Source organism: Neofelis nebulosa, chromosome 1, assembly GCF_028018385.1.
Source record: "Neofelis nebulosa isolate mNeoNeb1 chromosome 1, mNeoNeb1.pri, whole genome shotgun sequence".
Taxonomy (NCBI): domain Eukaryota; kingdom Metazoa; phylum Chordata; class Mammalia; order Carnivora; family Felidae; genus Neofelis; species Neofelis nebulosa.
In genome coordinates, this window is record NC_080782.1 from 216,365,348 (window position 1) to 216,379,376 (window position 14,029).

The 14,029-nt window shown below is 37.5% G+C and overlaps 1 protein-coding gene across 1 annotated transcript in view; it reads left to right on the top strand.

Annotated features, from left to right (window-relative positions):
• Positions 1-14,029, top strand: part of DNAJC15 (DnaJ heat shock protein family (Hsp40) member C15) — a 70,767-nt gene that overhangs the window by 34,669 nt on the left and 22,069 nt on the right. Inside the window, exon 4 of the mRNA XM_058684341.1 lies at positions 7,816-7,892. Within this exon, the coding sequence (XP_058540324.1) occupies positions 7,816-7,892 (77 nt within the window). The remainder of the gene's footprint in view (positions 1-7,815; positions 7,893-14,029) is intronic.

Below are 14,029 nucleotides of genomic sequence, written 5' to 3' on the forward strand. Positions count from 1 at the left end.
GAGCTGAAGTCAGACACTTAACCAACTGAGCCACCCAGGTGCCCGTGATTTGCATTTTAGATGATCACTTTGCTGCATGGAGGGTCAACAAGAACAAGCCAGAGTAAAAGCTCTCAATCCAGTTAAGAGGGTATTGAGATACTTCAGGTAATAGATAATGGTGGCTTGAAATACAGGAATGAAAATAGTGGCATAATTCCTTAATTCAGTGTTACTTATGTCTTTCCATATGTTTATAAATAATGAATGGAGAGAATTTCAGAAATTATTTCTCTTCTGTTAAGGTGATATTCAGTAGATATATTTATACTATAAATAAAGGACTCCCAAGTTTTGTAGAACGGCATTATTTAACATTGTAAAGGAAGAGAGAGCAAGAAAATGAGAAAATTTTCACTGCTCCGTGGAGGCTCACGGATAAGGTAGAATAATTTAAGAGATTGTCATGGGTATACTAAATAGAGAAATAATGTGTCCCTCTTTCCTTTTCCTTTGTGGGCTTGAGTTAAGAAACAGTTTTTGATAAATCTGGCCCTGTTTTCCCCCACAAAATACTACTGTTGCAATTTGCAGTGAAAATATTTTTTAGAACATCTTTATCATCATCACTGTCATCATAATTATACCTCTGTGAAGATAAGGGTGTTTTAAACAATTCTTTAAATATTAATAATTCTAGGGAAACTGAGAAATTAAATATGTGCATGCTTTCTCTTGGCACTAATGATTCCAAAAAGTCAAACTTCATAAAACACAGCATTTACAATGTTTTGATGTTATTAATATGATTCATTATTAAACCAAATAGGGTTGTTAAAAAAAAATAGGAATTTGTAACTGTGTGCCACTAAATCTCTGTCGCTCAAGAGAACCTGGAAAGCATTCAAGGTTCAAGTTTCTATATTTTAAAAAAAAATTTTTTTTTAAGGGAGCCTGGGTGGCTCAGTTGGTTAAGCATCCGACTTCAGCTCAGGTCATGATCTCACACTCCGTGAGTTAGAGCCCCGCCTCGGGCTCTGTGCTGACAGCTCAGAACCTGGAGCCTGCTTAGGATTCTATGTCTCCCTCTCTCTTTGCCCCTCCCCTGCTCATGCTCTGTCTCTCTCTGTCTCAAAAGTAAATTTAAAAAAATAAAAAAAAATTTTTTTTAATGTTTATTTTTGAGACAGAGACAGAGTGTGAGCGGGGGAAGGGCAGTGAGAGAGAGAGAGACAGAATCTGAAGCAGGCTCCAGGCTCTGAGCTGTCAGCACAGAGCCGCCCCACCCCCCTATCCCCCCCACCCCCGTGAGGCTCAGACACAGGAACTGCTAGATCATCACCTGAACCAAAGTCAGATGCTTAACCGACTGAGCCACCCAGGCGCCCCTCTATGGGTTCTTTTTAAATTTCTTCTTGAAGTTTGTTTTCTCTGTACTTTATTTAACATCATTTTGTCCTTAAATCTCATCTTTGTATTTTCATACCTTTTTTTCCCCCCATTTTTCTTGAATACTACCTGGAGTAATTTTTTCATATGGAATGCATGGATGGTAAATGTTTTAAGTTCTTCTCTACTAAACGGTTTGTTTCTTTTCTCTCATTGTTAGTCATCAGCTGCTGGCTCCTTGGAAATCTGGTGAGCCAGTATGAGGGAAGAACAGAAGTTTCTGCTCAGGGGCCACCTGGCTGGCTCAGTCAGTGGAGCCTACAACTCTAGGCTCATGAGTCTGAGCCCCATATTGAGTATAGATTACTTAAAAAAAAAATCTCTGCTCAGACTGAACCTCAGTGCCCACATACATGCTTTCCTGTATACTCTCAGCCACATTTTCTGGTAACTGAGACTCTCAGCCGGAATTTCTTGTGTTCTTATTCTTACTCCTTTGTAAGCAGCCTGTTTCGGTTTTCTTTTGTTGTTTGTGTTTTAGGTTTTTAGTTTTTTGGTAATTTTTATTTGTTTTTTAACTCTGGAAGTTTTGGGGTTTTTTTTTCTTTATTACTGATGTTCTGAAATTTCACAGGTATTCTCAGTGAAATTTAAGTGAAAATTCCCTATCTTTTATTCTGGAAGATTCTCCTATACTTTTTCTTTAATTATTTTTTCTTTTACATTTTCTCTCTTTTCTGTTCCTGGAACTCTTACTAGAGACACATTGGACCTCTGAGTCTATCTTTTATGTCACTGAACAGTTTCTTTCTTATTTTTCATCTTCTTATCTTTTTGTCTTACATTCCACAGTATTTCCATAGCTTATCTTCCGGATCACCAGATTGGGTTTTAGCAATGGCCAGTCTGTTATTTAATCCATCACTAAATGTTTTACTTCAGTAATATTTAATATCTCTTTTCATAGTAATTTACTCTTTTATGGATATAAGATACTAATTTGAAAATTGTCAAGTCCTCTTCTGCTTTCTGATTTACCTCCTTCCTCCAAAAGCCAGTTGTTACTTGTTCATCTTTGTTCTGTTTTATTGCCCCCCGTGGTATTAGATTTGTTCAAATGTCTGACAATCCTTGGTTATTGGTGTATGTTTGTGAGGACTGAGTTGAATAATGTAAGTGTTATAATAGTATAACAGTTTGGTAAACTCACTTTATTAAAAAATTTTTTTTAATGTTTATTTATTTTTGAGAGACAGAGCACAAGCAGGGGAGGGGCAGAGAGAGAGGGAGACATAGAATCTGAAGCAGGCTCCAGGCTCTGAGCTGTCAGCACAGAGCCTGACCTGGGGCTCGGACTCACAGACCATGAGATCATGACCTGAGCCAAAGTTGTACACTTTAATGGACTGAGCCACCCAGGTCGCCCCTGTACATTCACTTTAATTGAACAAGAGTGTTGATAGTGGGCTGTGAATACAAAGATGGTTTATGTCAACAGGCATGTTTTCCAAAGCAAGGCACCCAGAGGCAGGCTTGAGACCTCCAGAGAGAGGTTGAGGAAAGATTAAGCATGTGTATATTTCATTCCTTGGCATAACTGTCCCCCTCACTGGCCTCCTGGGTTCTGTAGTGTGATCTGCTAGTACTCTCCTTTGCTTCTGTTGGGACCTACCACCCACAATGAGATACATCTCAGGCTAGTAGTTGTTTTTCTTAGCCAGAGGGCAAAAATGGCAGGTGGTAGGCCCCTTATGCTCTGTGTTAATGGAGTTAGAAATGGTCATCTCTGCTGTTCTGGTTTAATTAATTATCCTGATGTCATTATTATATTTGTTGACTCTAAAGTTAGTGCTTTCTTTATTTCCTGGGAAGGCTTTTCCACTTTCCTCTGGTGTTTGAAGCTGCAGTGATGTTTTTGTGTCTTTAATTGTAATCTTACCTGTTTTCAGCTCTCTGGTTTTCTCTTTGTCTCATTTCTTGTTTTCTAGGCCTCATATGGACTTTTCTGTTTAAAAATATCTCTCTTCTTATTTCAGAGGCACTTTAGGAAGCAAAAGACCTTTTTTTATTCAATCTTCTATTTTGAACCAGTAGTTTTTTTGCTTGACCTTTCATATGTTAGTGTCTGTTATAAACTCAGTCAGTGTTTACCCCTAATTTTTTTTCCTGGGGAAGAAACCCAAGTCACTCATCTTCTTCTGAGGCTTTTCTTTTTCTTTTTAATTTTTTAAAATGTTTTTCTTTATTTTTGAGACACAGAGAGACAGAGCATGAGCAGGGGAGGGGCAGAGAGAGAGGGAGACACCGAATCCAAAGCAGGCTCCAGGCTCCGAGCTGTCAGCACAGAGCCTGATGCGGGGCTCGAACTCACGAACTGTGCGATCATGACTTGAGCCCAAGTTGGACATCTAACCGACTTGGCCACCCAGGCACCCCGAGGCTTTTATTTTTCTATTTGTGAAAATGTCCCTTTATTTGAATACAGTTTTTAAAAATTGGACTTCTTTTGTTTTATGGTTAAGTGAATTTCATGGAAACAACGCAAATTAAAATCGTACCTCTGTGGCTCTATAAACGAAATAGATTATTGTAAATAATAGGAGATTATAGTTTATGGTAAATTTATTTCTTCTTAAGATTATGGAATGATAGGGGCGCCTGGGTGGCGCAGTCGGTTAAGCGTCCGACTTCAGCCAGGTCACGATCTCGCAGTCTGTGAGTTCGAGCCCCGCGTCAGGCTCTGGGCTGATGGCTCAGAGCCTGGAGCCTGTTTCCGATTCTGTGTCTCCCTCTCTCTCTGCCCCTCCCCCGTTCATGCTCTGTCTCTCTCTGTCCCAAAAAATAAATTAAAAACGTTGAAAAAAAAAATTTTAAAAAAGATTATGGAATGATATAGTTCTTCTTTGGTTGTGTGGAGGGCTTTTGTATTTCAAGCTCTTGGCTGAGCCAATTAACGAAGTTTTGTTGAACTTGGTTCATTTCATATCTCCTTTGATAATATGTGACACCATAGCATTTAATGCTAATTTCAGAACGAAAATGATTTTGAGGTATGTTGTTTATGTGTATGCTTTATGGATAGAATAACACAAAATAATAATTTGTAAGGTGCAGGGTATATTTCAAATGGCAGCATAAAAGTTGTGGCATCCTGTTTCTGTTCTTGGAAATTCTGTTAGAAAAATATAACCATTTACTCTATTTGATGGAGTTTTTGTATAGTTAAACTGTTCCTTATGGATATGCAGAGATTAACTTACTCATAAGAAGGTCAGTGTTTTAGGGTATGAGTCTCATCTAGATGCTATATTTTAAGTAGCTTTTTCTAGGGCACCTGGGTGGCTCAGTCGGTTAAGCATCCAACATCAGCAGAAGTCCTGATCTCACGGTCCATGGGTTCGAGCTCTGTGTCAGGCTCTGTGCTGACAGCTCAGAGCCTGGAGCCTGCTTCGGATTCTGTGGAATCCGAATTCTGTCTCTCTCTGCCCCTCCCTGACTCACTCTGCTGTGTCTCTGTTTCTCTCAAAAATAAATAAACATTACAAAGAATTTAAAAAAAATTTAAGTAGTTTTTTCTGTGTCTCCTTTTCTACCTGGGCAAACCAGAAAGTAAATCAATTGCTCTGATACAATACCTGCTGTTAGGGCTAATGAGTTTCTGACTCGTGGGGTGACACTTCATGAAACATCAGTTTATCATGTTTATTATGCTGAGATTTTGGAGTTCCCTAAGGTAAATAAATACTTACAGAAATGTCAGGGAGTAAGGTACGTATCTAGTAAAAATTTTGATCTGTTGAGAGAAAACTTAAAACTAGCTGTTATTCCTCTGTGAAGTCCCCTTGTTCTTTATATAATCTCCATGTGCATGTGTGTGTATAATTTGTCCAGGTTACTATGTGTACTTCCATAATTTGATTCTTTTGCTCCCCTTACAACTTAGAGACGGGTATTTTTAGTTTTCTTTCTAGATTGTAAATTACTTGAAACTTGAAATAGTACGTCATATCCCTCACGGCACTGGTGCATTGATACATTAGCATCTATGTGATAAGGATGGAACTTGACCTGTCTCTTTTGAAATGTTGCTGGCATGTAATAGGTGCTGAAGTGTTTGTGAAATGAATTAATTGCCAGGGAATTATTCCCAAGTGGAAATTTATATCAAGCTGTTCAAAGAGAGCAGCTTATATAAATGACCAGATCTGGCTCCCTGGGACTCATTTTTAAGTTTGTTTTCTTGGTCTTTTATTTAGTCCTCCTTTTTAAAAAAATTATACGAATAGTCTGTGTTCATTGTTGAAAACTTAGGAAATAAAAATAAAGAAGAAAAAAATTATTCATAACATCACCAACCAGAAGTAACATTTTAGTGTATATATACTTTCAGAGTTTGTTTTATGTAAACATACACTTATTTATCTTTCCTTACAAAAATAGAGTTTCATGTTTTAGAAACATGTATACAGTACAGTCATCGATGCATTTTTTTTTTTCCTTCTAAAGTTGAGTTCGTGCATCCTGTTGCTTTGTTACGAGCTCCTAAAGAGCTGTCTCCCATTCCTTCTCTCCTGTTCTCTCTCAAACCCAGTCTCATCAGACTCTCACTCCTACTCCCTGCGACTCTTGTCAAAGACTTTGACCTCTTTGATAAATCTAGCAGTCAGTTCTAAGCTCACATCTGATTTGACCTACAGAAGTGTTTGAAACTTTTTTCCTTCCTTACTTTGGGCTGCTTTTCCTTCAGCCTTACTGCTGGTCCTACTCAGTCTGCTTACGGATTCCTCTCCTTTTGTGTGCCCCTAAAACCTGCAATCTCTAGGGCTCACTGTTTGGACTTCTTACCTACTCTTACTCCTTAGGTGATCTCATTCAGTCTCATGGCTTTACATACTGTCTATATATACTCGTGACTCCTAAATGTTATCTCCAGGTCAGACTTTTCCATTTAGATATTTAACAGACATTTCAAACTCAATATATCCAAAACCAGTCTCCTGATACCTATTACCCTCAATAAACAACTGCTCCCTCTCTAAGTCATTTAGTGGCAGTTTGGCAATTTAGGCCAGAAACCTTAAAGTCATTTGCAGTTTAAGTTCCTTGGAACTGAGACAAAGCAGACAGACAGAAATTAGCAAGCTGGTAGTTCATCAGGGAGTGCTTTTAGGATCAACAGCTCCAGAAGGGAAGAGAAGGAAGGACAGAAGGACAATTTAGGCTGCAGTAGGCCTCAGCCAACCCCATAGTGAGCTCTGAAGCACGGGTAGCTCATTGTGGTTGTCCCAGGTTGGGGCAAGGAGCCACAAGACTGAATGATGTCACTCGATAAGTGAATATAGATAGGAAGTTTAAGGACTGAACTCAATGAGCTACAATGTTTATACCCCCATATCAACCAGTCATTAAATAGAAAACTGCCCTGGGAAGGGGGCCTGAGCTTGACTTTCTTTAGCCAAGGCAACTCCTCTAATGAGTCTGACAGCTGAGTGCCGTCTGCCAGCAACAGCCCCAACGTCCACGAAGTAAGTCCTTCACGTCTGAAGTGGGAGCTGCACGTGTATAGCAGTGTTTACTGCATCATCTTTAATCCCTTTTTCATATCCCTTATGTAATCTGCCAAGCAAATTATTAGTTTTCCTTTCAGAATACATCTAGAATGTGACCAGTTTCAAACTACCTCCTCTATTACCACGTTGGCCCATACCACCATCATCTCTTGCCTAGGTTATTGTTATCTCGTCTTCACTGGTCTCCTGATTCCCTCCTGCACCTTTCTTCCTATTCTTCACGTGGTATTTAGAGTAATCCTTTCAAACGAAAGCCAAATGACATGACTCCAGTGCCCTGGTTTCTCCTACCATTGAGAATAGAATCCTAAAGATTGCTGCCACTTACAGGGCCCCCCACAATCTGGCCCCTAGTTGCCTCTCTGATACTACGGTCTTCCTTGCTAATGCATTTCCAGCCACCTTTCAGTGACCTTTCAGTCCAGTTTTGTGCTCTCTCTTGGCCTTGCTGTCTGCTATTCTGACGTCCTCCCCACTTTGTCAGTTCCTCCTCTTCCTCTTCCTTCTCTATCAACCAGTCCAGTGGGTAAAAAAGATGTGTGTCATATCAATATTAAATGACTTGTCAAGGTTACCCAATGAGAAAATTATTGCAGAGCTTAGGAAGGCTTCAAGCCTTTGCTTCTGTTGATTTCTTTGATTCTGTTATATCTTAGTGTAGAAAAATCAATGTATTTGTGAAAAAATTGTTAATGTTTTTTAAGTTCGTCTTGGTCATAGTTTCTTGTAAAGGATCCTTGTTTAGTGCCCTCCCCCCCTACAGTTTCAGGTTGCCTTGTAGTAAAATGCATTACTCTTATTGCCGCTATGATAGGTTTGAGGTCCTGCCACCTCATACATGCAACTAATTATTTCATGCTCTTTCTTTCCTGTACAGAGCCTTTCATCCTACTATAAAGGAGGATTTGAACAGAAAATGAGTAGGCGAGAAGCTAGTCTTATTTTGGGTATAAGGTAGGTGAGCTACATAAGTCTTATTTTATTCTGTGGCCAAGCTTGTCTTGAAAAAGGGAGAAAATGTTACAGTAAAGTTTTCCTTATATTTTAAATTATGAATAGGAAGCAGAGGAAAAAATACAAAATTTTTACATTTTAAAAGCCCAAATCCCTAAAAATATCAGGCAAAGATGTGATGTGTCCTTATTCCTTAACAAGGGGCTCTGAGCTCTTATGTTGGAATACAGTACTAAAATTTCAAAGCAATTGTCAAAATCTCCCTTACTGTGATACCCCATTCTTTCTGAACTCAGTTTTATGATTTATTATCTATCATATTTTCTGTTATAATATAGGATCTATTTCACAGTTCTTTTCTATTTTCACAATTTGACATCTAGAGTATTTTATTATACTTGTTTCACCCTAGTATCTATTGTGTGACTTTGGACCACATAGGAGAAAGCTAATGATGTTGTATGATTGCTCTGTGATAACATTTAACACTTCAAGTTAAGAATATGCCCCCTGCCATTTAGTTGCTAGTCGCTATATTCATTTGTTTACCTTATGTTCCCTTAGAGCCCACTCAAATTTTTGTGGGGGTTGGTTACAGTATGTCATCTACAGCAGATCTTCTGATGATTTAATCAACATCATTAAGCAGAATAGGTCATAAAGTCCTGTATTGATACAGTTTTTTGGATCTCTTGTAGATTTGCACATTTTTAAGGCCAAAACATGTTGTTATTTCTTTTGACTTAGCAAGAAAAGATAAGGGGTAGGGAGCAAAGGAAATGGTTCGGTTGAGCTTGGTGCTTTATTTAAATATAAGAGATGAAGTTTCTCACTGAGAATAGGTTTTAGGTAGGGGAGGGAACCAAATTAGGAAGTTGGCTCTATTTCTGACCATTCTTTGCTTTAATATTATTCAGGATGGCCTTGTTATTTTTCTGGAACTATTATTGGACCCCCATAGCATCCCATTCATAGTCTTGAAATGTGAATATGGAACTTACTATAAAACCAAACACAAAGGTTTTTGAGACTGTCAGTCGATATCATCCAAAGCATTCCTGTTGTTACAACAGATAATTAGGAGTTGACTTAAGATTTCTGTTTTAAAGGTTTATCTTGTTAACCTAGAAACTGTAGAAAATTTCACAAAGATGATTTGCTGGTTAAGCGTATATACTCTCAGGGAGTCTGGGTGGCTCATTTGGTTAAGTGTCAGACTCCTGATTTCAGCTCAGGCCATGATCTGACAGTTTATGAGAGTGAGTCCCAGATCTGGCTCTGCACTGACAGTGTGGAGCCTGCTTGGGATTCTCTCACTCCCTCTCTCTCTCTGCTCCTCCCCTGCTCACTTGCATGCACATGTGCTCTCTCTCACAATGTAAACTGAAAAGTATATGCTCTTAACAGGTGAATGTGTCCTCATTTGTAAAATAGAGATAGTAATAGTTTCTGTCTGGTAGGGTTGTTGTGAAGACCGATACATAGATAATTCTGCACGTAAACACAGCACTTAGTGCCACAAGATTAGAGAACGCCACTCGGTCCCGTGAACCCCACTTCCCAAGTCCCAGTCATGTGCATTCCAGGGAACAGTTTGTATTCCTTGATATAGGCAACATGATATTTAAAGTTATATTTCAATTTCATGGTGAAATTGTCTGTACTGGAGATCCATCCGAGCTTTATTTAATTTTTGTGCTGTGTTTAAGAACTAGGATTCTCCCATCCTGTTTAATCTTTAGAATAACAAATAAATGTCTTATGTATTAACAAATAACAACAAACACCAGCTGAGCCAAACAGATTCTTATCCTGCTTCTGTCACTGAAGCACTGCATTATAGGATCCAAGTCAAGTTATTTTTAGCTTTTCTGCCCTTCAGTTTCTTCATTTTTGAATGGAGTTAGTAATATTAGGCTTGTTGAAATAATATAAAATGATATGACGATACCTTTTTATAATAGTGCCTACCAAATAACAGATGCTAAATAAATGTTGGCTCCTCTTTCTTCCCGTTTGTATCACAAATGCAGAAGCTAAATATTTGCCCTTTACATATTAAACAGAAAGGTAACCCTTATTTGCTTTCCTGTAGCCTTTTCTTTCAGTCAGGTAGTGTTGTTTTTGAGAAGACTCTTCAAGATGTGAATATGTTGCTGTGGCTCCCTTCTCTGTGATCATTGAATCTAAACTACTTAGACTATGTAACAAGTAGGTAAAGGCACAGTGGAGCTGACTGTTGATGACCTATTAAAAAAATACTCTATATGCTATTAGATGAGTCTATGCATTTTTGTTGATTTCTCGAAGCCTAAAATATTTTACCAAGCGGCCCAGGAAAACTATTGTTCATACTTGTTACTTTCTGAAATGATGCACATTTGAGATTTTCATACTTTCTGAACACTTCTGTGGAATTATGTTAAGCTAAATGTTATTCAAAAGACCAATAGTAAAAGTGATGAAACCAAAACTGCTCCATTTGCCACGAGATTAGAGAACACCACTCAGTCCCATGAACCCCACTTCCCAAGTCCCAGTCACACGCATTCCTGGGAACAGTTTGTATTCCTTGATGTAGGCAACGTGATATTTAAAGTTATATTTCAATTTCACGGTGAAATTGTCCGTACTGGAGATATATCCGAGCTTTATTTAATTTTTGTACTGTTTAAGAGCTAGGATTCTCCCATCCCGTTTAATCTTTAGACTAACAAATAAAGGTACTAAAGTGTATTAAATTCCTAGAGCCTTAATATAGCAGTCAGGAAAAGGGAATAAATTCTGCAGGCACACAAGAATATTTCCCTTATCCCCAGAGCTCACCACTAGGACTCTGATCATTATTATCTTAAAGGCATAATGTTTTGAATGGCCGTACTTGTACATAGAAACTTTCCTTGCGTTTCTTACTTCCTTCAGTATAGTTCAGTGGTTGGCAGACTACATTGTACATAATGCTTTATGGACTTTTATGTACAAAACCAAGTGTTAAAGGCAATGTAAGTGATTATGAACGATAATCTATGAGATATAATTATCAAGGATAATTTTCAGATTTTGTCCTACATGCTAAATTAAAGTTTAATATCCAGAATAAGATGCAACTTACCATTTATACTCCCCCCAAAGAACATAGAATGTACATTTGGATTTTACCCAACTTACATCTTCATTATCTAGTGGTTCACATTTGATTTGTTTTATGAAGTGTTTTTTAAAGCGCCTCTTTTTCCATTTTAAGATTTTCTGCAATACAGTAATCCTTTATAGTGTCAGTGTTTAATATAGAGCCATTATTTGAAGGAGTTTACCTTTTGGAGCCATTTTGTTTTGGAGGACTATATAAAATGCATTAAGCACATATTGCATATTCAATACTGGATGCTATTTTAAGATACAAATCATAGCTTCTGCTCTTTAGTATCTACCTTAAGAAGACATGTTAAATACATGCAGAACAACTAGAAAGTATAACTAGTAAAGGAAAGAAGGGCTGTAGAGCACCACAAAAGAGAATGAGAAATGTAAGTTTGCGGCAGGAAACTAACCATACTGGAATTAAAAAAAATAATGTGTGTTTCATTTCTTAATAGGCAATTAATAAAGTATTCACAGCCATGATGTAATTTTAATGACTTATTTTTCAAAACTTAGTAGTCTTTAGAATCAGACACTGTCTTGATTATCTGGGAAGTATCTACAAACCAAAAAGTAAGTTTGAAATGGTCCCCCAAAGGACTTTCATAAGCCAAGAGGAATACCCTAAAGTCCTTATACTAAAAGACTTTTTAATTATTAAAAAGGTTTTTTTAATTTAAAAAATTTCCCTCTTGTTTCATTGAGATATAATTGACATATAACACTGTATGTTAGTTTAAGATGTATAACATAATGATTTGACATGTATAATATGTACAGATTGCAAAATGGTTACCATAACAACTTTAGTTAACATCCTTCACCTCACATAGTTACAGATGTATTTTTTCTTGTGATGAGAACTTTTAAGATCTACTGTTCTATCACCTTTCAAATATAAACTACAGCATTGTTGACTGTAGTCACCATGCTGTATATTCCATCCCCAGGACTCACTTATCTTATAACTGTAAATTGTACCTTTTGACTACCTTCACTCATTTCCCCCACCCTTCTCCTCTTGCCTCTGGCAACCACCAGTCTGTTCTGTTTTTGGGAGTTTGGCTTTTTTAGATTCCACATATAAATGAGATCATACAGTATTTGTCTTTCTGTCTTTGACTGATTTTTTACTTAGCATAATGCTGTCAGGGTCAATTCATGTTGTCACCAAGTAGCAAGATTTTCTTCTTTTTAATGACTGAAAAATATTCTGGTGTGTGTGTGTGTATGTGTGTGTGTGTGTGTGTGTGTGTGTGTGTGACATTTTTCACTCATTCATCTGCTGATGGACACAAGTTGTTTCCATGTCTTGCTACAGTGAACATGGGGGTGCTGATATCTCTTTGAGAGACTGATACTTTTTTTTAAGTTTATTCATTTATTTTTGAGAGAGACAGAGACAGCATGAGTGAAGGAGGGGCAGAGAGAGGGAGAGAGAATTCCGAGCAGGCTCCACACTGTCAGCACAGAGCCCAATGAGGCGCTCAAACTCACAAAACCAAGACATCGTGACCCGAGCCGAAACCAAGAGTTGGGCAGTGAACCGACTGAACCACCCAGGCGTCCTGAGAGTGATTTTATTTCCTTCAGATATATACCTAGAAGTAGAATTGCTGGATCATATGGTAGTTTTATTTTTAATTTTTTCAGAACCTCCATACTGTTCCATAGTAGCTGTACCAGTCTACATTTCCACCAACAGTGTACAGGGGTTCCCTTCACGTCTTTCTAACACTTGTTTCTCTCTTGTCTTTTTGATGGTAGTCATTCTAGAAGGTGTGATGTGATATTTCATTGTTGTTTTGATTTGCATTTTCCCTGATGACCAGTGATGCTGATCACCTTCGCGTGTACCTGTTTGCCATTTTATGTTTTTGGAAAAATGTCTAGTGAGATCCTCCACTCATTTTAAAATGAGATCTATCTATCATCTGTCTGTCCGTCTATCTATCTTTGCTATTGAATTGTATGAGTTCTTTATATATTTTGGATATAACCTCTTATCAGATATATGATTTGCAAATATTTTGTCTTATTCCATAGGTTGTTTTTTCACTTTGTTGATGGTTTTCCTTTCTGTGTAGAAACTTCTTAAACTTTGATGGAGTCCCATTGTTTTGATTTTGTTGCCTAGCTTTTGATTTCAGATTTTAAAAATTACTGCCAAGAACGATGTCAAGGAGTTTACCCCCTGTGTTTTATTCTAGGAGTTTTATGGTTTCAGGTCTTTAGTTCAAGGCTTTAATCTATTTTGAGTTGATTTTGTGTATGGTATAAGATAAGGGTCCAGTTTTATTCCTTTGCGTGTCAGCTGTCCACATTTCCCAACGCCATATTGACAAGACTATCTTTTACTTGTTTTACATTTTTGGCTCCTTTGTCATAAACTAATTGACCATATATACATGGGTTTATTTCTGAGGTCTCTCAGAACTGTTTCATTGATCTGTGTGTTTCTTTTTAAGTTAATATTATACTGTTTTGATTTTTATAGCTTTGTAATATACTTTGAATGCAGGAAGGGTGATGCCTCCAGCTTTGTTATTTACCAAGATCTTTGGCTGTTTGGAGTCTTTTGTCGTTCCATACAAATTTTAAGATTGTTTGTTCTATTTTTGTGAAAAATGCCTTTGGAATTTTGATAGGTCTTTCATTGAATCTGTAGATTGCTTTGAATAGTATGGACATTTTAACAAATTTCTTCCAACTTATGAGCATGGAATATTTTCTATTTATTAGTGTTTTCAATTTCTTTCATCAGAATTTTATAGTTTTCATTGTACAGGTCTTAACTTCATTGATTAAGTTTATTACTAGGTATTTTATTCTTGATGCAATTGTAAAAGGGATCATTTTCTTTTTTTCTTTTTTTGGAGAGAGAGAGAGTGTGTGTGTGTACATGTGAGCAGGGGTAGGGGCAAAGGGAGAGGAAGAGAGAAAATCTTAAGCAGGCTCCACATCCAGCACAGAGCCTGATACGGGGCTTAATCTCA